Here is a 26,697-nt window from a genome sequence, read left to right on the forward strand (position 1 = left end):
GGTTAGCGCCTGACGGTGATCCTGATGCGGACGCTGGCCAACGCAATTGTTGTTTGGCCTAGTGGGCAGACACAGCCCCCGCGCCGCGCTCCCGGCCTTCCAAATGGCGATGCGAGGCGCGTCGCGGCCGTCTCAAGCTACACGTCGTAAACAAAGAAGTTCAAGGAATTTGTTTTTGCAGTTCGAACCTCGACACCCTTGCGGTGTGCCAAGCTTGTCTGTGCCAGCTGTTGTATGCAGTAGTCAAGGGCCTCGTTGGAATGGCTGTGTACAACAGGGACTGATCCCGGATAACTCTTCTGAAAGCATAGAAGAATACCATATGCGTCCATGACAAAACTGATAGATAGGTGTCAGGCCTCGTTTGGCTCGCTGAAACTTAACTGAAAACTGGCTGAAAAACACTGTTCTAAGTTAAATTGTTGTGAGAAAAAAAACTCTAGTTCCAGCTGAAAAAACAAGCCGAACAAGTCGGTTTCTGGGTAAGCCGAACAATGGCTGTATATATAATATATACTTATATAACGAGAGCAGCGTTCCAGGTTCAACTTCAGAATCCTACCTAGACTAGATCATCTCAAGTGACATTAGCACACCAGCTAAAATGTGAGGAAGAACACATAGTATATATAACAGCACGTCCACTATGCACAACACTGACTGATCAGACATCAGAGGGGGCCAATTATTGGAGCGTGACGAGGAGAATAATGGCCGTAGCAAGGCTGCTCAACAAGACGCCCAAAGCGAAGAGTTTGTGGATCCTCGTGCGGCGCCTCCTCCTCGGCAAGAGCCGCAAGCCGCCGCCGCCGTCGGCCGCGGAGGAGGATGGCGAGGAGGGGGAGAAGAGCGGACTCCTGAGCCGAAGCTCCTTGGAGCAGCTCCTTGTGATGACGGACGACTGCGACCCTGGCGACGATGGCGATGTCGCCAAGAAGCACGGCCAGCCGGTGGCGGTGCTGCTGCCGGCGCTGGCTCGGCCAGAGGCGGCGGCCGTCGCCGGCTGGTGACGCGCACCGTGGCGCCGCGACCGTGCACCACCGGAGGTTCATGTTCGGCGGGTTCCGCCGCCGGCTGCTCATGCGGCGGCCGTGGCGGCCGATGCTCGTCGCCATCCCGGAGTGATGGATCGAATAATCGCAAGTCGACAAGTCTGATTATGTGGATTACAAGCGGTGGGCGTGGGATATGATTCGGCTTCAGCATTCAAGTGCGTCAGTCCGATCAGCTTCGTACGGCGGTATTCCAGTGTTTCATTTTTTTTTCTGAGATGCACTTGTGCGTGCCCTGTAACTTTGCGTGCTCTCCGGTTCTTCTCTGTTCCTTCCTACCCGCGGACGATCTGCTTTTTCTCGCTTTTGAATAGAATGTAACCTGTACATCAACTTGAACAAGCTATTTGATTCGGGAAAGAATCTGCCAAGTATTGGGTGAGAAAAACAACGACTGCTAGTGCGTTTGTATGTGGTGAAGTAGAATGATCAGTATCTAATGATTAGTCCAACTTCTCTGCCAATATTTCAGTTCAAATTTGTAAAATTCCTCAAACGGTGTGACTGAGTGAGCTTCTTGGCAGTATCTCTGGATAGCCGCGCCCAAGCTATCAACAAAGCTACTCCTAGCAGCTTTTTTTGATGAAATACTCCTAGCAGCTTTGCTTTAGCGCACAAGTCGACAAACGTTCAATGAAACCAGGGTCATGTTTGTTTGGATCTTCGCTATCTTGCTTTCGGCGACGAGGAAGACTGGCCTCTTTAGCAGCCGTCATGCTGGGCTGGGCTGGGCTACGCAACAGAAGAACAGCTGCATTCGACTGAAGATTGGCCCGCCTCTGCGATAAACCTTGAGGAATCGGGTGTATCTGAAATGGGCCTAATCGAGGCCTGTCGGCGTATTGGGCTGATCTGCATCAGTAGGCTATTGCCTATTGGGTTAGGATTCTTGACTAATTGGGTTAGACTGGACCTGTAACTGAGACCTGGGCCTCACATCAAGGATTATTAACTTGGGCTAGTGGCCGGGAAAGGCAAATATGTGGCCGCAAGTGCTATTTCTACCGTTAATTTTCTCTCTACTACAGCACCTGTTGGCCGCTTAAATTAGTTTCACCTTTTTGATCTGCCGTGTGATATGAGAAGTGGATAGAAATGTTTCTTTATTGCTGTGAAGACCAAAACTGATTTGCTTGTATCGGACCCTACAAAGATACCTGTGAAGACCAAAACTGATTTGCTTGTATCGGACCCTACAAAGATACCGACACTGTATTGGTTCCGGCAACTGCTACAGTGTTGATAGCTCGAAATTTCAGGTTGCGTTCATTCTAGAAATTTTTGGTGCCGTGAAAGATCGGACACATTCTTGGGCATCGCAGGTACGGATAAGGACATGTCTGTGATGCCCAATATTTTTCTCGATCTTTCACGGCACAATACAACGGGAAAATAGCTTCTCTAAATGTTTCTCTCCAACAGCTAAGAAACACCCAAGATGTGACTCCGTCCGAGACTATTTAAAACAGCACAGATCAACCATAGATTCCGGCCGACAAGGAACTAGCAACAAGAGAACGGTAATGCTGGGTTAAGGCGTCCATCCGTCTGGCCGGAGACCCTGCGCGCGCGACGACGAAAAAAAAAGGGGGCATGCAGGTGTAGTCAGACGGGTCCGCACCCGTCCTTTCTGTGAGACCGTGCATGGGAGCACGTGAGGCCACTCGTTCGGCGTGGAGTGCATGCGGCGCGGGGCAGCGTATGGGAGTGCGTGCGGCCACTCACAGGATGCATTGAGGGGCGGCGCATGGAAGCACGTGCGGCCACCGGCTCGGTGTGGTGTGCAGGCGGCGCGTGGGGGGCCGTACATGTGCTATGACCATACACACATAAGGACTGGCGCTCGGAGTTTGTGAGAGGAGCGAGGGCTTATGCGCCGTTTGTTGCTCATTTGCAGTTGATCCCAATTTTTTCCGCCACCCCATGGCATCGAGCTTCGTATGTTTCATGCATTTCAGATGTATATTTTATCTAGATGTTGCATGTGTTTCATCTGGATATTTCATATGTTGCAATGGCTATACACTTATGTTGCGTGTATATTTTAAATATTTCATCTGTTTCAGATGTATGTTGTAAAGTGTTTTATCTGGATGTTGCATAAGTGGCAATACACATATGTTATAAGCGTCTATTCAAAATGTTTCATCTGTTTCAGACGTATGTTACAAGTGTGTTTATCTGGATTTTGTATATGTTTCAGTTGCTAAAACCCATGTTGCAATCTTATTACCTGTTTCAGACGTATGTTGCAAAAGTGCTTCATGTTACAACATTAGCAGGCGTAGGAAGCGGGCGCATGCAGAGACGTTCCCCGCGGGCGTAGCGGTCCCCTTTGCGTGGCAAGCGAAGGGGGCATGCGTGGTCCCCACCTACATGTGCATCGAGATGCGCAGCTGTATGCGTACGTGCACCACCAGCATGTGGGGACGGACATGCAGGCGCAACAGTTGCATGCGGGGCAGGTGAGGCAGGTGCCGTTCCATTTCTTCTTGAGTGGAGCACCTGCAGCTGCACGTAGTAGAGTGAGGGCGCTGTTGGCGCATGAGAGACCGAGGGAGTAGGGCGCATAAGTGGGTGCTCGACTGCTCGGCGCTCATCAGTTAGCGTGTGGGCCCACCGGGCGGACAGCGCAGCGGGACAGCGCGCGGGCGTCGGGACGGGGGCTAGCGTCCGGACGTCCGGGCGCTAGCCATGCCCACAAGAGAGCCAAACTTCAGTAGCAAATAAGCTGAGATTACTTGTCCGCCAATATAATCAAGAAGCCGCTCGGTTTTATCGCAGCCTAACTCAAAGCAACCCGCAATAATAATTTAATATAGAGTGATCAATCAAAGTAACAAAGAAGCATCGCCTCTCGACAATCTCAGGAAAACTCAGCAACAACCGCAGATCAAATAATTCCTCCGAAATATCAAACACAAGTAGTAGCAATATTATTGATTCCAAACCCTAGAAGAATCTTCCACCCGCGAGTAGCAACACCCACGGTTAGAAGAGATGAACTCCGATAGAATTTGCCACGAGCCCAAGCCTGAAGCTTGATCTCACGATCTTCACGACCTCAACGGATCGGCAGCTGATAGATGGAGGACAATTCGCCTCCTAGGGTTCCTGGCCTCTGCAGTGCATAATAACCACGATAAAAAAAGAACTTCCTCCACTTACACGGCCAACACCCTAGCCAATATAACACACGCAGGTGCTGAAAACGGACTTGACCTGATACACCAAGCTTTGGCCAAGCCAAAGTCCGACTCTAACCCAAACAAAGTGTATGTGAAAGCACGGCCAGGCCAAACCGACCAGGACTCTCCAGCGACATATACATGAATACATGATCATACTTTAATAATAAAAACTAACTAAGATAGCCTACGACTCTCCCTTACAAAGAATATTAAAATAATCCGGCAAGGTTGCTAATGACAAGCTAATTTAGTCCCTGATAATGAACAATGGCGACTTGAATCACGTGATGTCCAAATTTATAGAGCCAATAAATATATATTTCCTTCGCTTTATATTTTTGGCTTTCTTGAATGTTGTACCTCGGAAATGATATTTGATGACAGGCCAATGCTAGCAAATTTCTCCATATTCTTGTTATATTTCTCATCAAAATAAATAGCTCCAAATTGAAGACCAGATGATACTAGAGAATTACCGGTTGTTGTATTTGAATTATCACCGGGCATGTCTCCAGGAACATCTTGAGGAGCAGCGGCGGATCCAGAAAATATTTGGGGGGAGGGGGCTGAACAACACTGCTGCTCGATCTTAAGTCTCAGCCCCCCTACACTATAGAACTTTACCTAAAAATTCATGGGGGCTCCACCGCTCCACAGGAGGTTCCACTGTTTCGGTATGGGTAGGGGGGCTTGAGCCCCCCCCCCCCCCGCCCCACCGTTGGATCCGCCCCTGTTGAGGAGCTATGGGCTCATCACCTTCCCAGCCGCAACACGTGGGGAAAACAAAGTAAGAGCAGAGCGCGAGCCTGAGAATGTTCTGTAGTAGTTAAAATCACACGTGAGTTTGGTTTCTAGGAAGGGGGCCACCTATATATATATGTGTTCCTAAAATTGGCATCCTTGATAGGCCATCATGGACACATCAGATTCATGTTGGCTACTGATGCATGGATTCTCTTGTGGTGTATAATCTTCATTTTAGATTAAACTATTCTTTTCTAGAAACAAAACAATGACCTATATTTGTCAACGATGTGTTCTCCAAAAGTTGTAGACTTTATACCTTCCTCTTCAGGGTGACATGTCCTCCTGGATGGAGATAGGTGTGGAGAGGAGGCGCTAAATCTAGTGGTGGTGAAGCCACTCAAACTAGTGAGGTTGATGCGAGGATGACGGATGCGCGGAGAATCGCAATCAAGGTGGTTTTCAACACACACCTCCCTTGCGATGGGATGGTGGGGAGGTGATAAGGTGGAGTGAGAGATGTTGACGACGACGCTCAAGACAGGGGTTCGACCATAGCGAATGGCTAAGTAGGGTTAAGGTTCGACTTACCTCTTATATACAAAGAAGAATAATCTTGGCCGTTGACTAAAGATTCGATGTCTGGTAGATTCGGGCCAGTATGAATATGGTTTTGAGCCAAGATATACAAATATGTACGGTGCTTAGTTAAGGAAATCCTAGGTGTTAATTGACCCTGATGACAAGATGTAAGCCCATCACCTATATATGTGTTTGTTTTAGAAGCCTCGCGATTCGTTAAAGTTTGGCCCATAAAACTATGACACCTACTTTGATAGATAGGAGTAATGTTATGGTGTTATTGTAAAAGGGGTCTACACTTTGTGGGTCACTAACCAAACAAATTCATTGAGAAGAGACCCATAAAATCGTCTACACTTTGTGGTTAGTATCTAAATGTGTGAACAGCTACTAAAGAGATCTTTCCTTAAATGAAATCTAATAAGAGGATGATCCATAAATAAGTCTTTTTTAGTGGACGACCCATAAAATCCATAAAGATTTAAATGAAATCTAATAAGCGGACAATCCAAAAATCCGTAAAGAAGTCATTTTTTAATTAGAGGTGGATGAAGGCCTTCCTTCCTTGAGAATATAAAAGGCACTAATTTCACAATTCTCTAGGAGCAAAAGAAAATAAAATACATGAAACCTCATTTCCTCGTGAGGAAAAGCTCCATAGCAAAACATACTCGTACGGAACCACATTGGACAAATAAGCCCCAAGAAATCACCAATAACAACACATAGGACTGAATCAAACCGTAATACTAGTGCACAAATCAAAGTAAGGGATAAATAGACGATGCAAGATTCATACCTTTGCGATTACAAGAAGTTATTCCTCCCTTTCCTAGACGCAACACGCGGGGAAAATAAAGTGAGAGCAGAGCGCGAGCCTTAGACTGTTCTGTAGCAGTTAGAAAAAAAATCACAAGTGAGTTTGGTTTCTACCGTTAATTTTCTCTCTACTACAGCACCTGTTGGCCGCTTAAATTAGTTTCACCTTTTTGATCTGCCGTGTGATATGAGAAGTGGATAGAAATGTTTCTTTATTGCTGTCGATACCGACACTGTATTGGTTCCGGCAACTGCTACAGTGTTGATAGCTCGAAATTTCAGGTTGCGTTCATTCTAGAAATTTTTGGTGCCGTGAAAGATCGGACACATTCTTGGGCATCGCAGGTACGGATAAGGACATGTCTGTGATGCCCAATATTTTTCTCGATCTTTCACGGCACAATACAACGGGAAAATAGCTTCTCTAAATGTTTCTCTCCAACAGCTAAGAAACACAAGATGTGACTCCGTCCGAGACTATTTAAAACAGCACAGATCAACCATAGATTCCGGCCGACAAGGAACTAGCAACAAGAGAACGGTAATGCTGGGTTAAGGCGTCCATCCGTCTGGCCGGAGACCCTGCGCGCGCGACGACGAAAAAAAAGGGGGCATGCAGGTGTAGTCAGACGGGTCCGCACCCGTCCTTTCTGTGAGACCGTGCATGGGAGCACGTGAGGCCACTCGTTCGGCGTGGAGTGCATGCGGCGCGGGGCAGCGTATGGGAGTGCGTGCGGCCACTCGCAGGATGCATTGAGGGGCGGCGCATGGAAGCACGTGCGGCCACCGGCTCGGTGTGGTGTGCAGGCGGCGCGTGGGGGGCCGTACATGTGCTATGACCATACACACATAAGGACTGGCGCTCGGAGTTTGTGAGAGGAGCGAGGGCTTATGCGCCGTTTGTTGCTCATTTGCAGTTGATCCCAATTTTTTCCGCCACCCCATGGCATCGAGCTTCGTATGTTTCATGCATTTCAGATGTATATTTTATCTAGATGTTGCATGTGTTTCATCTGGATATTTCATATGTTGCAATGGCTATACACTTATGTTGCGTGTATATTTTAAATATTTCATCTGTTTCAGATGTATGTTGTAAAGTGTTTTATCTGGATGTTGCATAAGTGGCAATACACATATGTTATAAGCGTCTATTCAAAATGTTTCATCTGTTTCAGACGTATGTTACAAGTGTGTTTATCTGGATTTTGTATATGTTTCAGTTGCTAAAACCCATGTTGCAATCTTATTACCTGTTTCAGACGTATGTTGCAAAAGTGCTTCATGTTACAACATTAGCAGGCGTAGGAAGCGGGCGCATGCAGAGACGTTCCCCGCGGGCGTAGCGGTCCCCTTTGCGTGGCAAGCGAAGGGGGCATGCGTGGTCCCCACCTACATGTGCATCGAGATGCGCAGCTGTATGCGTACGTGCACCACCAGCATGTGGGGACGGACATGCAGGCGCAACAGTTGCATGCGGGGCAGGTGAGGCAGGTGCCGTTCCATTTCTTCTTGAGTGGAGCACCTGCAGCTGCACGTAGTAGAGTGAGGGCGCTGTTGGCGCATGAGAGACCGAGGGAGTAGGGCGCATAAGTGGGTGCTCGACTGCTCGGCGCTCATCAGTTAGCGTGTGGGCCCACCGGGCGGACAGCGCAGCGGGACAGCGCGCGGGCGTCGGGACGGGGGCTAGCGTCCGGACGTCCGGGCGCTAGCCATGCCCACAAGAGAGCCAAACTTCAGTAGCAAATAAGCTGAGATTACTTGTCCGCCAATATAATCAAGAAGCCGCTCGGTTTTATCGCAGCCTAACTCAAAGCAACCCGCAATAATAATTTAATATAGAGTGATCAATCAAAGTAACAAAGAAGCATCGCCTCTCGACAATCTCAGGAAAACTCAGCAACAACCGCAGATCAAATAATTCCTCCGAAATATCAAACACAAGTAGTAGCAATATTATTGATTCCAAACCCTAGAAGAATCTTCCACCCGCGAGTAGCAACACCCACGGTTAGAAGAGATGAACTCCGATAGAATTTGCCACGAGCCCAAGCCTGAAGCTTGATCTCACGATCTTCACGACCTCAACGGATCGGCAGCTGATAGATGGAGGACAATTCGCCTCCTAGGGTTCCTGGCCTCTGCAGTGCATAATAACCACGATAAAAAAAGAACTTCCTCCACTTACACGGCCAACACCCTAGCCAATATAACACACGCAGGTGCTGAAAACGGACTTGACCTGATACACCAAGCTTTGGCCAAGCCAAAGTCCGACTCTAACCCAAACAAAGTGTATGTGAAAGCACGGCCAGGCCAAACCGACCAGGACTCTCCAGCGACATATACATGAATACATGATCATACTTTAATAATAAAAACTAACTAAGATAGCCTACGACTCTCCCTTACAAAGAATATTAAAATAATCCGGCAAGGTTGCTAATGACAAGCTAATTTAGTCCCTGATAATGAACAATGGCGACTTGAATCACGTGATGTCCAAATTTATAGAGCCAATAAATATATATTTCCTTCGCTTTATATTTTTGGCTTTCTTGAATGTTGTACCTCGGAAATGATATTTGATGACAGGCCAATGCTAGCAAATTTCTCCATATTCTTGTTATATTTCTCATCAAAATAAATAGCTCCAAATTGAAGACCAGATGATACTAGAGAATTACCGGTTGTTGTATTTGAATTATCACCGGGCATGTCTCCAGGAACATCTTGAGGAGCAGCGGCGGATCCAGAAAATATTTGGGGGGAGGGGGCTGAACAACACTGCTGCTCGATCTTAAGTCTCAGCCCCCCTACACTATAGAACTTTACCTAAAAATTCATGGGGGCTCCACCGCTCCACAGGAGGTTCCACTGTTTCGGTATGGGTAGGGGGGCTTGAGCCCCCCCCCCCCCCCCGCCCCACCGTTGGATCCGCCCCTGTTGAGGAGCTATGGGCTCATCACCTTCCCAGCCGCAACACGTGGGGAAAACAAAGTAAGAGCAGAGCGCGAGCCTGAGAATGTTCTGTAGTAGTTAAAATCACACGTGAGTTTGGTTTCTAGGAAGGGGGCCACCTATATATATATGTGTTCCTAAAATTGGCATCCTTGATAGGCCATCATGGACACATCAGATTCATGTTGGCTACTGATGCATGGATTCTCTTGTGGTGTATAATCTTCATTTTAGATTAAACTATTCTTTTCTAGAAACAAAACAATGACCTATATTTGTCAACGATGTGTTCTCCAAAAGTTGTAGACTTTATACCTTCCTCTTCAGGGTGACATGTCCTCCTGGATGGAGATAGGTGTGGAGAGGAGGCGCTAAATCTAGTGGTGGTGAAGCCACTCAAACTAGTGAGGTTGATGCGAGGATGACGGATGCGCGGAGAATCGCAATCAAGGTGGTTTTCAACACACACCTCCCTTGCGATGGGATGGTGGGGAGGTGATAAGGTGGAGTGAGAGATGTTGACGACGACGCTCAAGACAGGGGTTCGACCATAGCGAATGGCTAAGTAGGGTTAAGGTTCGACTTACCTCTTATATACAAAGAAGAATAATCTTGGCCGTTGACTAAAGATTCGATGTCTGGTAGATTCGGGCCAGTATGAATATGGTTTTGAGCCAAGATATACAAATATGTACGGTGCTTAGTTAAGGAAATCCTAGGTGTTAATTGACCCTGATGACAAGATGTAAGCCCATCACCTATATATGTGTTTGTTTTAGAAGCCTCGCGATTCGTTAAAGTTTGGCCCATAAAACTATGACACCTACTTTGATAGATAGGAGTAATGTTATGGTGTTATTGTAAAAGGGGTCTACACTTTGTGGGTCACTAACCAAACAAATTCATTGAGAAGAGACCCATAAAATCGTCTACACTTTGTGGTTAGTATCTAAATGTGTGAACAGCTACTAAAGAGATCTTTCCTTAAATGAAATCTAATAAGAGGATGATCCATAAATAAGTCTTTTTTAGTGGACGACCCATAAAATCCATAAAGATTTAAATGAAATCTAATAAGCGGACAATCCAAAAATCCGTAAAGAAGTCATTTTTTAATTAGAGGTGGATGAAGGCCTTCCTTCCTTGAGAATATAAAAGGCACTAATTTCACAATTCTCTAGGAGCAAAAGAAAATAAAATACATGAAACCTCATTTCCTCGTGAGGAAAAGCTCCATAGCAAAACATACTCGTACGGAACCACATTGGACAAATAAGCCCCAAGAAATCACCAATAACAACACATAGGACTGAATCAAACCGTAATACTAGTGCACAAATCAAAGTAAGGGATAAATAGACGATGCAAGATTCATACCTTTGCGATTACAAGAAGTTATTCCTCCCTTTCCTAGACGCAACACGCGGGGAAAATAAAGTGAGAGCAGAGCGCGAGCCTTAGACTGTTCTGTAGCAGTTAGAAAAAAAATCACAAGTGAGTTTGGTTTCTAGGAATGGGGCCACATGTGTATATGTGTTCTTAAAATTGGCCTCCTTGGATAGGCCATCATGGACGCATCTGATTCATGTTGGCTACTGATGCAAGGATTTTCTTGTAGTGTATAATCTTCATTTTAGATTAAGCTATTCTTTTCTAAAAATGATGACCTATATTTGTCAACTTGTGTTCTCCAAAAATTGCAGACTTTATACCTACCTCTTCAGGGCGACATGGCCTCCCACATGGAGATAGGTGTGGAGAGGCGGCGCTAGATCTGGTGGTGGTGAAACCATTGAAACCGGTGAGGTTGATGCGAGGAGGACAGATGCGTGGAGAATCACAATCAAGGTGGTTTTCAACCAACCTCCCTTGCGATGGGATGGTGGGGAGGTGATGAGGTGGAGTGAGAGATGGTGACGGCAACGCTCAACATAGGGGTTCAACAATAGCGAATGGCTAAGTAGGGTTAAGGTTCGACTTACCTTTTATATACAGAGAATATTAATCTTGGCAATTAACTAAAGATTTGATGTCTTGTAGATTTTGGGCCAGGATGTATGAATATGGGTTTGGGCCAAGATATACAAACATGTACGGTGCCTAGTAAACATGTCAAATATAGTAAACAACCACAACAACTTAAAGAAGGACATAGATATACAAAACAATATTAATGTACTGCATCCAAGAATTCCAAGGCTTCCATGGCACCTCCCGCAACATTTATTGAAGAAAATGAAAAACACACATTTACACACAAAGAACAATGGATCATAGTAAAATAACAGTGCATCCTTATAATGTTTTGTCTACTATATAGATGCTGCATAATATGTTCTGAATTTCTATTTACGATGTAGTTCAAGGTGCAGATAATTGCAAATGAATAAGTGAGGGTATCATATCTGAGATAATATTGTACCAATATTCTCTATTGTTTAAAAGTATGTGAAAATCACATTACTAAAATAGTAAGCCAGAACTACTCGATAATTATTTTTAAAACTCATAATAACCATGATACCTCGAATGTTGAAACTATTGAGGATAATCGATGCAACAAGGCAATCAACACGGGAATCAATCATCCACAATGAGAACATGGGGAGTTTGGGTGGCCATGGAACTAGCCACACAGGTTTCTGTGTGTTAACCTTTGGTATAGGTAGTTTGCATTACAATGTTTTGTATGATCGAAGGTAGTATAGACTTGTTTTTATAGTAAACCATGAATAATTAACAATATCCCTAAGAAGCTAATGATATCCTTAAGATATGGAATTAACAATATCCTTAAGATATGCAGATAGCAAATACTAGTTGGATTTGGCTGTCATGTCTCATGACACGACAAGATGATCTATCATTTAACGGTAGCCCGATCCACCTACCACATCTTGAAATGTGAAGATTAATTATATCTTGCATATTGGTGCCTGCTACATCTTCATATCTATCCCTAAAGATCCACTCAATATTGTCCAGCAACATGGAAATAATAAATAATATATAAGAGCGGTGTTATGGTGTTATATGGTAAAAGGAGTCTACACTTTGTGGGTCACTAACCAAACAAATTCATTGAAAAGAGACGCATAAAATGTCTACACTTTGTGGTAGTATCTAAATATGTGAACAGCTACTAAAGAAGTCTTTCCTTAAATGAAATCTAATAAGTGGACGATCCATAAATAAGTCTTTTTTTATGTGGACGACCCATAAAATCCATAAGGCATTGTTTGGATACGCATGTATTCATCTCAATCCACATGGGTTGAAGTGGATCGGAGTGGAAATGAACTAAATTCCATTCCATTCCATTCCACTCCAACACATGTGGATTGAGGTGGATACACATGCATCCAAAATAGGCCTAAAGGAGGCTTAAATGAAATCTAATAAGTGGACGACCCGAAAATCCATAAAGAAGTCATTTTAATTAGAGGTGGATGAAGGCCTTCCTTCCTTGAGAATATAAAAGGCACTAATTTAACAGATCTCTAGCAGCAAAAGAAAATAAAATACATGAAACCTCATTTCCTCGTGAGGAAAAGCTCCATAGCAAAACATACTCGTACGGAACCACATTGGACAAATAAGCCCCAAGAAATCTTCAATAACAACACATAGGACTGAATCGAACCGTAATACTAGTGCACAAATCAAAGTAAGGGATAAATAGACGATGCAAGATTCATAACTTTGCGATTACAAGAAGTTATTCCTCCCTTTCCCAGCCGCAACACGCGGGGAAAATAAAAGTGAGAGCAGAGCGCGAGCCTTAGACTGTTCTGTAGCAGTTAGAAAAAAAATCACAAGTGAGTTTGGTTTCTAGGAATGGGGCGAGATGTGTATATGTGTTCTTAAAATTGGCCTCCTTGGATAGGCCATCATGGACACATCTGATTCATGTTGGCTACTGATGCAAGGATTCTCTTGTAGTGTATAATCTTCATTTTAGATTAAGCTATTCTTTTCTAAAAATGATGACCTATATTTGTCAACATGTGTTCTCCAAAAGTTGCAGACTTTATACCTTCCTCTTCAGGGCGACATGGCCTCCCGTATGGAGATAGGTGTGGAGAGGCGGCGCTAGATCTGGTGGTGGTGAAGCCACTTAAACCGGTGAGGTTGATTCGAGGAGGACAGATGCGCGGAGAATCACAATCAAGGTGGTTTGAGGATGTGTCGGCCGAAGGCCTAAGGCCCAGCGGGTCGAGGCTTGGGCTCTGGTCCTCGCCGTTGTCGTAGCGTCCGCCGTGACGAGGGTGGTAGCCCTGGCCGGCTTCCTCTCTCTTGTCGCTTCGTCCACTCCTACGGGCATCCAGGGTGTTACGTGCGTCACGGTAGAGGGCGAGACACTCATGCACCAGGGCCACAACGTGCCCCCTGCCGCCACGCGGCGCCTGGTGGATAGACACGTCCCTAACATATCATCCCGAGGGCCCGTGTTGACTGGCGTCGAGCTCACGTCGCTGAGACAGTGAGCTCTCCGCCTGCCGCGCCATCACGCGCTCGAGCAGCATGCGGTTCTCGCAATGGGCCTGACAATCCTTGGGTGTGGCGGGCTTCGGTAGCCCTTGGAGCAAGGTCACCGCGGCAGCGATGTTCTGGCTTGCTCGGGTGAAGTGTAGGAGGGCTCCATCGTCTTCGATGATTCGCCGGTTCATGTCGCGGGCCATGGTGCGCGCACGACCACCGTCTCCACGGTGCTCGATCTCTCACTCAAGCTCTGCGTGCTCCTGCTCGAGTTGGAGTCATGCATCCTCGAGCTCCTGGTGCCGCGCCCTTAGCTGTTCCACCCGTATGAGAGGAAGGGCCCCTGCATCTTCCTCGAACTCATTGTCGAGGTCATTCAGTGGGGTAGCCCCTCCCTCGTGGATGCTTTTGACGCATCCCTCGGGGGTACCTATCATAAAACATTCTCACGAGGGGTGATGGCTCCCCCTGCTGGAGTCAGAGTCGGAGAGCGACTCTAAATCTTCTGCGAGAAGGTCATGGAAAGATTCCACGACGTATTCGGTCATCCCCACAAACTCATCATTCATAGGGGATGGGTGCATGCGCTGCGCCATGAGGTGGCCAACGGTCCCCGCAGCATTGCGCAGATCGAACGGGAACACTACAGGGTGCCCCGAGTGAGGTGTTCCGGGGAGAGCGGTTCCCCTTCGGTGAGTTGGATCATGACGTAGGCGAAGGAGAAAGTAAGGCAGCGTAGCTCCTCTCGGAACAGTCAGGGTCTTAGGAAGGTGTCGAGTTGGTGCTCTAGCCTCCCGTAGTCAAAGCCAAGGAGCTGGTCGCTCCTAGGGACATGGGCCTCCGATGCGTGCAGCTACAACCCTTAAGCGCCTCGACGATCGCATCGGGGCTGACAGAGTGGAGAGGCTAGACGGCGGCAGGAGCCTGCGCCAACTCTCCCTCCATTGTGACGACGAAGTCTAGGCTCCCGAAGCGCACGTGCGCTCCCAGGACCCAGCTGACGCCGTGACGAGCCATTCGAGGCCTGATGTGGACGTCGAGACGCGCAAAAACCCCTACCTGACGCGCCAACTGTCGGTGTTTTGAACCACCGGCTAGTAAATTTGTATCTGCACGTCTGGCTCGAATGGTGTGCTCGGAGGACACAAGGATTTATACTGATTCGGGCGAAATGTCCCTACGTCCAGTCTGCTGCTCGTGTTACCAGCACTAGTTTGTAGTATGGGTTACAAACGGGCGAGAGAGAAGGTCCCGAGTCTCTGGTGAAAAGATCGAACGGAGTTGAGTCTTTTTGAGCTCGTTCAGCCGTGTTCTCATGCCTCTCCTCCTCCATGGGGCGTCCTGCTTCCCCTTTTATAGGTGAATGGAAAGACGCATGCTACAGAGAGAGAAAGAGAGAGAAAAGGAGAAAAGCGAGGGAAAAGAAGGCCTCTAGGGTCGTGGCATCCTTCATTTCCTTTATGTAGGTTCCGCTGGTCCTGTAGATGATGACGGGGACAACACCACGTCGCGGCCCTATTCGTCACTGGCGCCATACGCAAGCGTCGTCAGCCGCTCACGGCGCTCCGTTCCGTTTCAGTGGGCGGCGTGGTCAACAGGTACTCCTGTCAGAAGCCGTACGGGGATTAGGCAGCACAGCGTCGGCACGCCCGACACTGTTGACGACATGAGCCCCCAGGTATGGTCCGTCGTGGCCACGGGTCATGTCGAGACGTGCCCGCTTCTCTCTCGGTGTCAGAAGTTTGACCATGGAGTCGTACTCTTAGGCCCGTAGTGGTTGGAGGCGGTATGGATCCCCGTCGGGCGAGACGGAACCCGCGCCCGAGGGGTCTGGCGAGACGGAGCCCGCGCTCTCGGGGTCGGGCGAGACGGAGCCCGCGCCCTCGGGGTCGGGCGAGACGGAGCCCGCGCCCGAGGGGTCTGGCGAGACGGGGCTCGCACCCTCGGGGTCGAGCGAGACCTTAAATACGTCTTAGACCATCCAGACGAATTAACGTTCGTGGCCGTTAACTTCCTTCCTCCGGGTATCCCTAATATCGATACCCGATATAAATACTAATACTATTTACTGTAAAGTTGGTCAAACATGAATTACCTTGACAGGCACGATTCCCATGATTGCATTCTTTCATTGACGGAGTGAGTAGATCATTACATGTTAAAAGTAACTTTAGTAGAGCAGCGAGATATGCGTTTATTAGGAATGGAGGGATCGAGTATATGTCTACAGTGGCGGAACCTATGTCTACAGTGGCGGAACCAGGGGGGCCACACACACTGCAGCTTGAATGTTTGATAGCCACTGATGTGTAGGTTCTGATAAGCTCAGCCATTTGTGTAGGTGACAACTGTGACAAGCTCCTCTCGTCATGATTATGCTCCTCTCCTTGCAGCTTTTTCAGTTTCTTTTGCAGTATGTCTATTTCCTCCTGCTGAATACCCATACTTATATGATGCACTAGGTGATTTTCTTTTCTTTTTGTCACCAGAATTAAGGAGATTCAATACTTCAGTGCTATCATATGATGAACATTTTATTCCACATAATCTATATCACTATTTCTCTGAACCAGCCACCTGATGTTTTCTTACCTATCACAAGTTGAAACCGTGTTTCTCATAATATTGTGATTTTTCATTACGATTACTAACTACATATATAAAAACATTAAAAAAATTGTTAAGATATACACTTAAGTACATATTTATTACACCTAGAGATGTCTATTTATCTGGTTAATTTTTTTTTATTTATTCACTCCGAGAACATACTGAGCCGAGCTCAACATACAGGTAAAGTACAAACTAGTACAGTACATGACACTGCTAGGAAGCAGTACCACTACCATGAAACACACCTGAACAGTACCAACACACGCACGAGTCGCGTAGCTGAAAACTGAAACCGGAGGTCGTCCGACGCCGCGAGCTTTCACCCCGCGCCCATGGCTCTTCAACCGGAGATCTGGATGCTCTTCACCTCGGGCTTCTTGACCTCGGCCTTGGGCACGGTAACCGTGAGCACGCCATTCTCCAGCGCGGCCTTCACCTCCTCCGTCTTGGCGTTCTCCGGCAGGCGGAAGCGCCTCGTGAACTGGCCGCTGCTGCGCTCCACGCGGTGCCACTTGTCGTTCTTGTCCTCCTCCTCCCTGCTGCGCTGGCCGCTGATGACCAGCACGTTGCCGTCCTCCACCTCCACCTTGACCTCCTCCTTCTTCACGCCGGGGAGGTCGGCCTTGAACACGTGCGCCTCGGGCGTCTCCTTCCAGTCGATGCGGGCGTTGGCGAAGGCGGCGGAGGAGGCAGACGGGACGATGGAGCGGAACATGTTGTCAAAGGGGTCCCACAGGTCCATGGAGAAGGGGTCGAACACGTTGCTGCGCCTCACGAGCGACATTGCTGGTTTTGATTGCTAGCTGCTCGGTGCGTGCGAGTGCGAACTGGGAAGTGAGTCTGTGGATTGGAGGATTTCGCTGTGCGCTGCTTGGTCTGATTGCGATCTTTGCTCTGGATTGGGATGAGTTGTGGCCTTCTGCGGTGACGTATTTATAGCATCGTCAAGAGCGGTCGCTGAATCGTCTGGAGTTCTCTCTGCTCTCCCCTTTCTTCTTTTGCTTTCCAGAAGAGAGACGAGAGGTCGAGAGCTTTCTTCCCCTTGTCTCCATCTCTGTCGACAAGGCCCCACATGGTTCCAGACCAGGCTACGTGCTGCTCGCTGGGGTAAGGAGTATACAGTAACTACTACTGGACTAGGGCCCTCTCTTCATTGTGCTTGCAGAATTTATTTTCCCTGAATAATTTTGCTTCCAGGGACAGGTAACACGTTACCAGTGTGCCACATGTACTGCCCCGTAATTTTTTTTTGGAAAATCTACAGCCTCTTCGGCAGTCTTGAATTGGCTGGCTCCAGCCAGCCAAGCAGCTGCTTTCAGCAGCCAGCTAGCCCCCAACCAATTTAAATTGGCTGAATAGCCATTTGAAATTTAAACTTTTCTCCTCAACCAATTTCAGTTCTCTAAGGCCAACAAAACTACCAAACACTAACAAAAAAAAGTATGTAGCCATGGCACTTGTATTAATCATTTCTCATGGTATTTCAGTCCTTGAAAACCAGCTTGTTCTTTAGCCTCAACTGAGAACATCTTCCTGCCTTCTAAGAACTCCTAACAAATGAACAAAGAATCATCAACAATGGTCCAATCAAAGACAAAAGTCAATAACACTACAATGAACAGGGATCGAAGAATTTTCTTCGATTCAAAGCAACAGCTACATACAAAACAATCAAAAATCAAAAGAAGGCATCCAAGTTGTGTCATCCAGTTCTCGACCCCTACTATACATCTTCTAAGCAGGCATATCAACAACCTGTACAAAGGAAGTAACAGTAGACCAATAATTATGTCTGTCTAAGTGTTCTTCACAGCTCAAATATAACAAAGAAGTAAAAGTATAATGTGCTGCTGCCACCAGAAATAGAATTTCACAGCTCAAATCTTCCAAGTACAATATAAAGTCATCAACAAAGAAGTGAGAGTAGAATAGAAAAATGAAAAGAAAGGAAATCAAAATATGAGAGCCAGATAGCCAACCTTAACCAGTTCCACCAGCAATAGAGTGACAAAGGACAAAACCCTCTAGGCTATCACTTTCATCTGCTTCTCTGTCAACCATGTCCATGATATCATCAACAACTTGTTCACCCTATGAGAATATGAAAATGCAGTTGACCATTTATTTCTAAAACGAGAAAAGGAACAATTAGCCTAGTGACAAAACAACCAAGTCCACTGGCCTAGTTGTTCCCGGCACCACCATCGTGCTCAGCAACAAATATGTTCACATGGTTGTACAGGTTCCTGTACTCGCTGTTCTGAATTCCATTGATCACTCTCGGCTCCAGGTCACTGAATGCTGACAACTCACTTTTATCTCGCATAGAAATTGCAAACACGTATGTACAGCTACAGGCTACATGAATGAATGATCTGGGTGTTGGGTCATTTTCATCCCACCCTCACACATAACTTCACAAAATAAACTTACCAGGTCAGTGACATATTCAACAGCAATGTCCTTCACTAGTGACTATAGTTGGTGGCTGCAAAATCAAGAACACCACATATGAGCAAACAATAATGTCTTCTATTATCACTTACAATGTAAATTACTAATCTAAACTGTATTGGATAATTGATTGCAGTATAAACTTAATAAAATAACACAAGATTAAATTAAGGAACTAGAAAAAGGATGAAATAATCTTGGTCCATTCAGTTACTTACCTTGTACAGATGATACATGCATTTACTCAACAGGATCTGCTTCTAGTTCATAGCTACCAAATGTCATTCCATTACAAATACCCAACAAATGACACTCCATTTGTTCAATCCATACAACAAAAGATTACAACACCACTAGGGTTAACAAATCATGGCCCACACTAGTTCAATCCATACCTAACTTAAATTCAAGTACTAAAGTAGGTTCATTATATCACCTTCCCTCAATCATATTCCACTCCACACTACAGCTGATATCAACTCCCTTACTGTAGTTGTTTGAGTTCCACTATTTAGAACCACCCACTCTGGTAGCTCATACAACGGTGCATTATGTCCATACTTACACAGCCACAAATAATTATCCATTGCAAAGCATGATATGATAATCATCGCCTACTTTTTCCTCGCAAAGTAAGGAACCCGTTCAAGAATATGCCACCGTTCTTATAGCCCCCCAAATCTTCGTTCAATTACATTGCGCAGCCTCGCGTGAATGTAGTTAAATTTCTCCTCGCATTCTAACGTCTCCAACTCTACGCCCCTAAAGTCATTTATATGGTACCTTGTATTCCGGAAAGGAGTCATGTATCCTTGAGTCTCCATGTATCCCACGTCTCCCAGGTAGTAGCATCCTACAATAATTGAAATAATTCGACAATTAGTGCCAACAATGTCCTGCCAACTACCTACACACATACTGCATCAAAGATATTTGCAAGTCATCACGAACCTGCGCGTGGATGCGGGAACCATTCATAGGTCTGACAGTCTTTTAGGACCGCCATGTCATGACATGCTCCCGCCTTCCCGGCACCCACATAGGTGAAGCGGCCATCCATATCCATAATGGCGCAAGCATTAATTGAAGTTTCTCCTTTCCTATTGAAGAAGTCAGCTTTGGCTTCCTGATTAACCTCTATCTTTATGTGGGTACCATCTATAGCACCTATGCACCCATCAAACCATGGTGCATATTCAACAAGTTTCTGGCTGACTCTTGGGTAGTTCCTATCTGCTGGAACTAGTATAGTCTATGTCCATCTATACATAACCTCTGCTAGTGCAGTTACCTTCCTACTAACCGTATCTAACGACCTTTCAAATTTATCTTTGCATTCTCTACTAGTAGACTGGTGGGCACAAGTCTAGACATACATTCCTAAAGCTTCAATGGAACTACACTTGTCTGTAGATGGCAGCCCAAATGGAAGCAACATGTTATGCAAATGCATGAAGGCATCACGGGACATACGCAAATTGTCTATGCATTTTGTGGGGTCGTCAAGAGTAAGTTTCATCCATTGCACGCCGGTGAGCTTGGGTATGGGACAAGGAGGATTTACCGTAGGACGTTGTTGCGCTAGCATGCCTTTCAACCTTCTAGCACCATAGCTGCCTTCTCCAAGTTCACCATGCCCGGTCCTTCACTGGAAGTGTCGCTATTGGACGGCTCCTCATTGCTGCTCATGCTGCAATATTGAAAAGGGCACAAACCAATAAGATGTGACATCATATATTGGCATGGTATCGTACCAGAAATAACAAAAAAGAATCACTTTCAATTACCTCAATACATGTGGAGGCACAACCAGTCAATTAACGAAATTTCTGTAGTCAATTAATGAAATATCTGGGACCCACCATCTCCTGCTGCCAAAGTTTACTATACATGCTCAAATCAGAAATTGACATCAAATAGAATGCAGATGGCGCTTCAACTAGAATGCTCACAATACACCACACATTTAAGTGAACATAGTTCTCGACAATGGTCTTTATTACAACGAAAGAACATAACGCTAACAAGGTACATAAACAACTCAACATGCTTACGCTGGAAACTAAACCAACTAAAGAAGCCGCAGGAGGAAGTATGGTGCTGATCACTTTGACTTGGAGAAAACAAAGTCCCACGAGACATTCATCCAGTTCAGCCGGCCCTCTTTTGTTTCCAAATCAAGAAAAAGCCCGACGACGGATCCTGTTGCTGCAAAGATTAAGGGCTTTGGCAAAGACTACATCACTCTCGATGTAACCATCTTGCTTCAGAATCTGATTGACTTGGGCAATCTCCTCGGCATCAGTGGCTTGACGGGCCTTATTCCCCCTAGCATCCCTGATAATGTCGCTCAGGTCATCAAGGCAGTCATCAAGGGTTGGAGTCCTGCTACTCTTCTTACTGTGAGGACTGTTAATGGAATGGTCCCTAGTGACTCTCTTAGAGGGCTGACCAACACTACATGGTTGTACGGGCTCATCGAACAAGGCTTGAGGAGTTTGAGGGCTGGCACTACTGGGTGTACGGTCAGGTTGATGTCCCCCTGTAGATACCAACTCGCCCCTATCATGTGGGGTGCGTCCCAAAATCAAGGGCAGTTGCTCAGAGCATGAGAAGTTTGACAAAACTCTAACTTCGGTGAGCTTTGCCATTGATGGGGTTGGTAGATGTGTGTACTATCGTCGTGGTGGAATGAAGGAGTTATATTATGTCTGTATGCGAACAACATTCTAATATTTGGTACAAACATTAATATCAATGAGGTCAAGTCCTTTTTCAAAGTTTTTTTTATATGAAAGAAATGAGATGGGCTGATGCAAATCTAAACATCAACCTAATTAAGGGTCTGTTTGGTTGTGAGCTGTGGAAAAGTTCTTATGAGCTGCAACAAAAGTTGTTGTGAGCTATGTGCTGTGGAAAAGCTATAAGTTGTTTGGTTGAAACAACAATGAAACCTACATACACACACTCCCTCTCTCCCTTGAAACAATTATGAAACATCTCTCTATTTCTTCCCATTTGAAAAAACAGAAATCCAAAATCCAAAAAAAGGTACAAGGTGGTGCAAAAATTGTACTATGTGAAAGTAGCAACTTCTAGTTCTACTCGTTTGGTTGGTGTTTTGCTTTTTGACAGCATAAGTACTTTTCAGAAGTTGAACCATTGCAATCTCACAATGTTGAAAATGTCTTGAACTCATTTGGCTTTATGGATATCAAGGCTTCTCTAGCACCTTACGGTCCCAGTAAGACACTTCAAAAGAACAAAAGAATAGTAAGAGACCAATTGTGGGACTCTTAGATTATCGGTTCACTCATGTACTTAGCTAGCACATCAGGAGTAGACATCCTTTTATTGTGAGCAAATTAAGCAGATTTATGATGATCATTGGGATGCATTTGAGAGGGTCTTGTGCTATCTTAAGGGTACCATTAGTTATGTGATTCACTATTTAGGGGGACCCAGCTATGCTTGAAGAATATAATTAATAGTTCAATCTAGATATCTGATGTTGATGAGCTTTACGTTAGAAGTCGGTATGTGTTTACTCTTGGTGGTGGTGCAACATCATGGAGGTCATGCAAATAGTCCATTTTGATGAGCTCAACCATGGAAGAAGAACTTATTGCTTTGGATGCAGCTATTGCAGAGACATAATGGCTACATGAACTCTTGAAGGACTTGCATGTCGTTGAAAAATTAATACCGACTATGCTTATAAATTGTGGCAAACAAATTCTTATTTTAAAGGTGAACAATGCTAAGGATAATGTTAAGTCATCAAGACACAAAATACACGTTTGTCAGGAAATTTTAAAACTCTGGAGTGATAGCTATTGCTATATATTCAAATAGACAAAAACCTGGCAGATCCCATTACAAAAAGGCTATCTCGGAATGTGATAGAAAATTCATCGAGGGAGGTGGGTATGATACCCAAGTGAGTTTTACCATATTGGTAACCTAACCCATTTTTTATCAGAGATCCTGTGACTCTGGACGTAGGAAAAATAGGATATTGGTTAACAGAGGAGAGTAATTTATAACCCTCTCTAAGTGAAGATGCAATACTCTCAAAGCTGTAAGGCGGATTAGGTCATGTCCTTAGTAAGCAAATATGTTGTCCTAGAAAGCATTTTTAAAGAACTACACCTATAAGAGGTATACTAGATTGTTAGGCACTGTAATCTATAAGACTGGTGATCTCTAGTAATCTTGTGACGAAGAAACCAGGGAGTATGATGTATATACTCCACTCATGGAGTAAGCTATTGGCATCCAGGTATTGGTTATGACTTTGGGTGAAACATGTTTGCACAAAACTTGTAATCGAAGGCATAGTCCATTAGTCAAGTTGTGGATGGGTGTAGCCTAAGAAGCTCTTTGCTGATGTTCAACTTAATAAACTCTGCTAAAACACTGGTATATAAATAGTAGTGGGAGAAGGAACATTTTCTATATTGGGCATTTGAGATCTGGTGGAGGATTTTTAGAATTTATATAGATTGGTTACCAGAAGCCCATATGTAGAAATTCTAATAAATTTCGAATGCCTATTGCATGTGTTCCCTGATGACCTTTAATGTTTAAACTCACAAGTAGAAGTGGAAGGTGTGCCATTAATTAGTACTGTATTGCTAATTGATGTGGATGTAGGGGGCCTCCCTCATATGTATCAACCTCTCCTAGGAAGGGCGCATCAGAACTGCTATTGGGGGGCCTCTAGTGTTGGAAATATCTAAGATAGTTAATTAGATTTCCCCGCTTCTCTATTGCGATGTTATCGTAGTCTATCCCATCCCAATCACCGGTACACACACCAGAACTACGATATGAGTGCCCTTCTGATCACTGGTGGCACCAATAATTGAGAGAGCAAGTTTTCAACACCTCTCGCTCTTGTAATCCTGCACCGAGAGAGGATGGATAAAGTTTTTGGGAAGCGCTTCACATGACTTCTCACATTCTTCAGCAAGAGTCGCCATTAGGGCAAGACAGACGGTGTCTGTTGCAAGTATTTCATCTAGATGTTGCATTGCAATGGCTTACAAGTGTTTTGCAAGTGTTTGAGACATATGTTGCAAGTATTTCAGCTTTTTTCGAATGTATGTTGCAAGTGTTTTATCCGGGTGTTGCAAAAGTAGATTTGGTGTTGCGCATGTTGCAATGGGACCCACTGTCGCAACCACCTGCTGCAGCCGCTGGGTGACGTCTGGGCGGTACGGGCCCGCTGCTGGGACGCTACCAAGCGGGCGCAAATGGGCTCGTGAGAAACCAAGCACAAGCGTGGGGGCCATGCGTTGGGGCACGCAAAAAACAGATGGTGTGGGGTCCTTCTCCTACGCCGCAGCGCCGTTACTACAAAATCCAGGCGCTAGCAAGTCCGTCACTACAAATGCTCTCTTTATTGCACAGTATAAGGGCTTGATTAGATGGCTTCCAAAATATGGGTCGTTTGCGATTAAAATTTGTCATGCTAAAGATTTGGCAAGCCAAAGTTAGGTAAAAAAGTTACCATAGATTTGGCAAGCTAAATGTGAGAGGTTGGCAAGTTTTGGTAGCCAACCAAATATTAGCCAAAATCATGACTTACCAAATCTTTGGTTTGGCAAATTTTGGAAGCCAACCAATCTGGCTCTATGTCCTGACAAAGATTTGGCAAACCATGATTTTAGCTATTATTTTGTTTGCAACCAAAACTTGTCAACTTCTCAAATTTGGCTTGCTAAATCTACGACAATTTTTTTTATCTAATTTTGGCTTGACAAATCTTTGGTATGACAAATTTTAGTCGCAAACTAATCAGGTACCTAAATAATGACCTCTTACTATCGCACTCACAAAATATGTATATTACTAGAAAGCTTCCAAAAAAACGTTAGATAAATCAAAATTAATCAAAGTAAAAGAAAAGCAATCGTGTGAATCATTTTTTTTCTCAAATATGCAAGAGCGTTAACGAGTTTACAGTACAAGTGGCTTCAATCGTGTGAATCGTCCAGTGCAGGGAGATTTCTCTCGAATGGAAGCGGGCCATTTCTAGTTCTAGAAGCAATAATTGTGGACAGCAGTGGAGATAGCTCTAGATGTCTCAGGAATGGGTTGTACTAACTCATGGATGATCTGATCCTATAAATACCCCGCCACGCACAGAGCTGCAACCCACCCAGGAAATCACAGAGCGATACTCCATAGCAATAGCAAATTAAGCACACTTCCTAAAGCACTCTTGCAATCCACTGATTTCGACGCATAGAGCATCGACAATGTCTCTGGTGAGGCGCAGCAACGTGTTCGACCCCTTCTCCCTCGACCTCTGGGATCCCTTCGACAACATGTTCCGCTCCATCGTGCCGTCGGCCTCCACCGACTCCGAGACCGCCGCGTTCGCCAACGCCCGCATCGACTGGAAGGAGACGCCCGAGGCGCACGTGTTCAAGGCCGACCTCCCCGGCGTCAAGAAGGAGGAGGTCAAGGTCGAGGTGGAGGACGGCAACGTGCTGGTCATCAGCGGCCAGCGCAGCAAGGAGAAGGAGGACAAGAACGACAAGTGGCACCGCGTGGAGCGCAGCAGCGGCCAGTTCCTCAGGCGCTTCCGCCTGCCGGAGAACGCCAAGGTGGATCAGGTCAAGGCTGGCCTGGAGCACGGCGTGCTCACGGTCACTGTCCCCAAGGCGGAGGAGAAGAAGCCTGAGGTGAAGGCTATCGAGATCTCTGGTTAAACATCCATGGACGTGGATTGAAGGTGTACTACTGCTGTGGTGGTCCGTGGCTGTCCTGCATCTGCATGGTTTGTTTGCACTGTGGCTGAGGATGTTTGCTGTGTCTTATACGATATGCACTTCCCTTTGTTCCGTATATGTACATCTTCCTCGTGTGGTTCATGTATTTTCCCTTTGAATAATAATAAATAAAATCGGGTTTTCCATATCGGATCGGTTGCTTGTATTTGTGTGTATGGAGAGTGTGGTGTATTGTTTCATCTCAGGTTGTTTACATCAAGAATTCAAGATATACCAATGTCATTAACCTAACTCATTTCCATGAGGAGAGGACGAACGCATAATAAGTAGATTGATATTTGGTAATCATTCAAAACAGGGGTTATAAGATCTTCATTTGTAGAAGTTTTACACTACTATATTTACAATCTTTAGAGGTGGGCAAAAATGGTGGCAGAAATGTCCATCTCTAGACAAGCGCTTCTGTTAATCAGGGAGAGCACATGCAGGCTACACTGCTCGCCTATATAAATAAGAAAAAACAAAAAATTGGGAGCTCGGTGTTGGCCCCGTCCATGTCAGCTCCGGTGGCTTCACAATCTAGTCCTTACTAACCCCATCTTCAGAATCTGAAATGTTTTCACGTTGTCTACAATTGTTTGTGAGAGAGTGAGGGTTAGAAAAAAGAAACAGAGGGGGGGGGGGGGGGGGGGGGGGATGCCGTGTCCTCGGCGCCACCACCGCCCCTGCCATCCCCACACCCGCCCCCCCTTTGCATCACCGCCCAGCTCCGCATTGCCGGCGAGCACACCAGTGATCTCCACGCGCCAACGAGCCTCCATTAGCCGAAGTAGCAAGGAGATGTTTGCGCTGAAAGAGCATGTTCCACCGTATGTTTCAAGTGTTTCTGGTGTTTCAGAGGTATTTGCAAGTGTTTTATATCGATGTTGCAAAAGTAGATCGAGATGTTACACATATTGCAATAGTTATACACGTATTTTCAAGTGTATGTTCCAAATGTTTCATTTGTATCAGACGTATGTTGCAAGTGTTTTCATCTGGATGTTGCAAAAGTAGATC

At 45.7% G+C, this 26,697-nt stretch overlaps 2 protein-coding genes and 1 pseudogene across 2 annotated transcripts; 2 read left to right on the forward strand and 1 right to left on the reverse strand.

Moving 5' to 3' along the window:
- Positions 1 to 517: 517 nt before the first annotated feature.
- On the forward strand, positions 518 to 1,675 carry LOC136461845 (uncharacterized; annotated as a pseudogene).
- A 14,880-nt stretch (positions 1,676 to 16,555) lies between these two features.
- LOC136461844 (16.9 kDa class I heat shock protein 1-like) lies at positions 16,556 to 17,354 on the reverse strand. The gene has a single exon (XM_066461167.1). It carries the CDS (start codon positions 17,223 to 17,225, stop codon positions 16,782 to 16,784), a length of 444 nt encoding a protein of 147 aa, XP_066317264.1. The 5' UTR covers positions 17,226 to 17,354; the 3' UTR covers positions 16,556 to 16,781.
- A 7,691-nt stretch (positions 17,355 to 25,045) lies between these two features.
- On the forward strand, positions 25,046 to 25,823 carry LOC136461841 (16.9 kDa class I heat shock protein 1). The gene has a single exon (XM_066461164.1). The coding sequence runs from the start codon at positions 25,162 to 25,164 to the stop codon at positions 25,615 to 25,617; it is 456 nt and encodes a 151-aa protein (XP_066317261.1). The 5' UTR covers positions 25,046 to 25,161; the 3' UTR covers positions 25,618 to 25,823.
- The last annotated feature ends 874 nt before the right edge of the window (positions 25,824 to 26,697 follow it).

The sequence above is a fragment of the Miscanthus floridulus genome, chromosome 6 (assembly GCF_019320115.1).
Source record: "Miscanthus floridulus cultivar M001 chromosome 6, ASM1932011v1, whole genome shotgun sequence".
Classification (NCBI taxonomy): Eukaryota; Viridiplantae; Streptophyta; class Magnoliopsida; order Poales; family Poaceae; genus Miscanthus; species Miscanthus floridulus.

Coding starts and splice junctions, on each gene's coding strand:
- LOC136461844 (XM_066461167.1), bottom strand. CDS start 17,225: ATGTCGCTCGTGAGGCGCAGCAACGTGTTCGACCCCTTCTCCATGGAC.
- LOC136461841 (XM_066461164.1), top strand. CDS start 25,162: ATGTCTCTGGTGAGGCGCAGCAACGTGTTCGACCCCTTCTCCCTCGAC.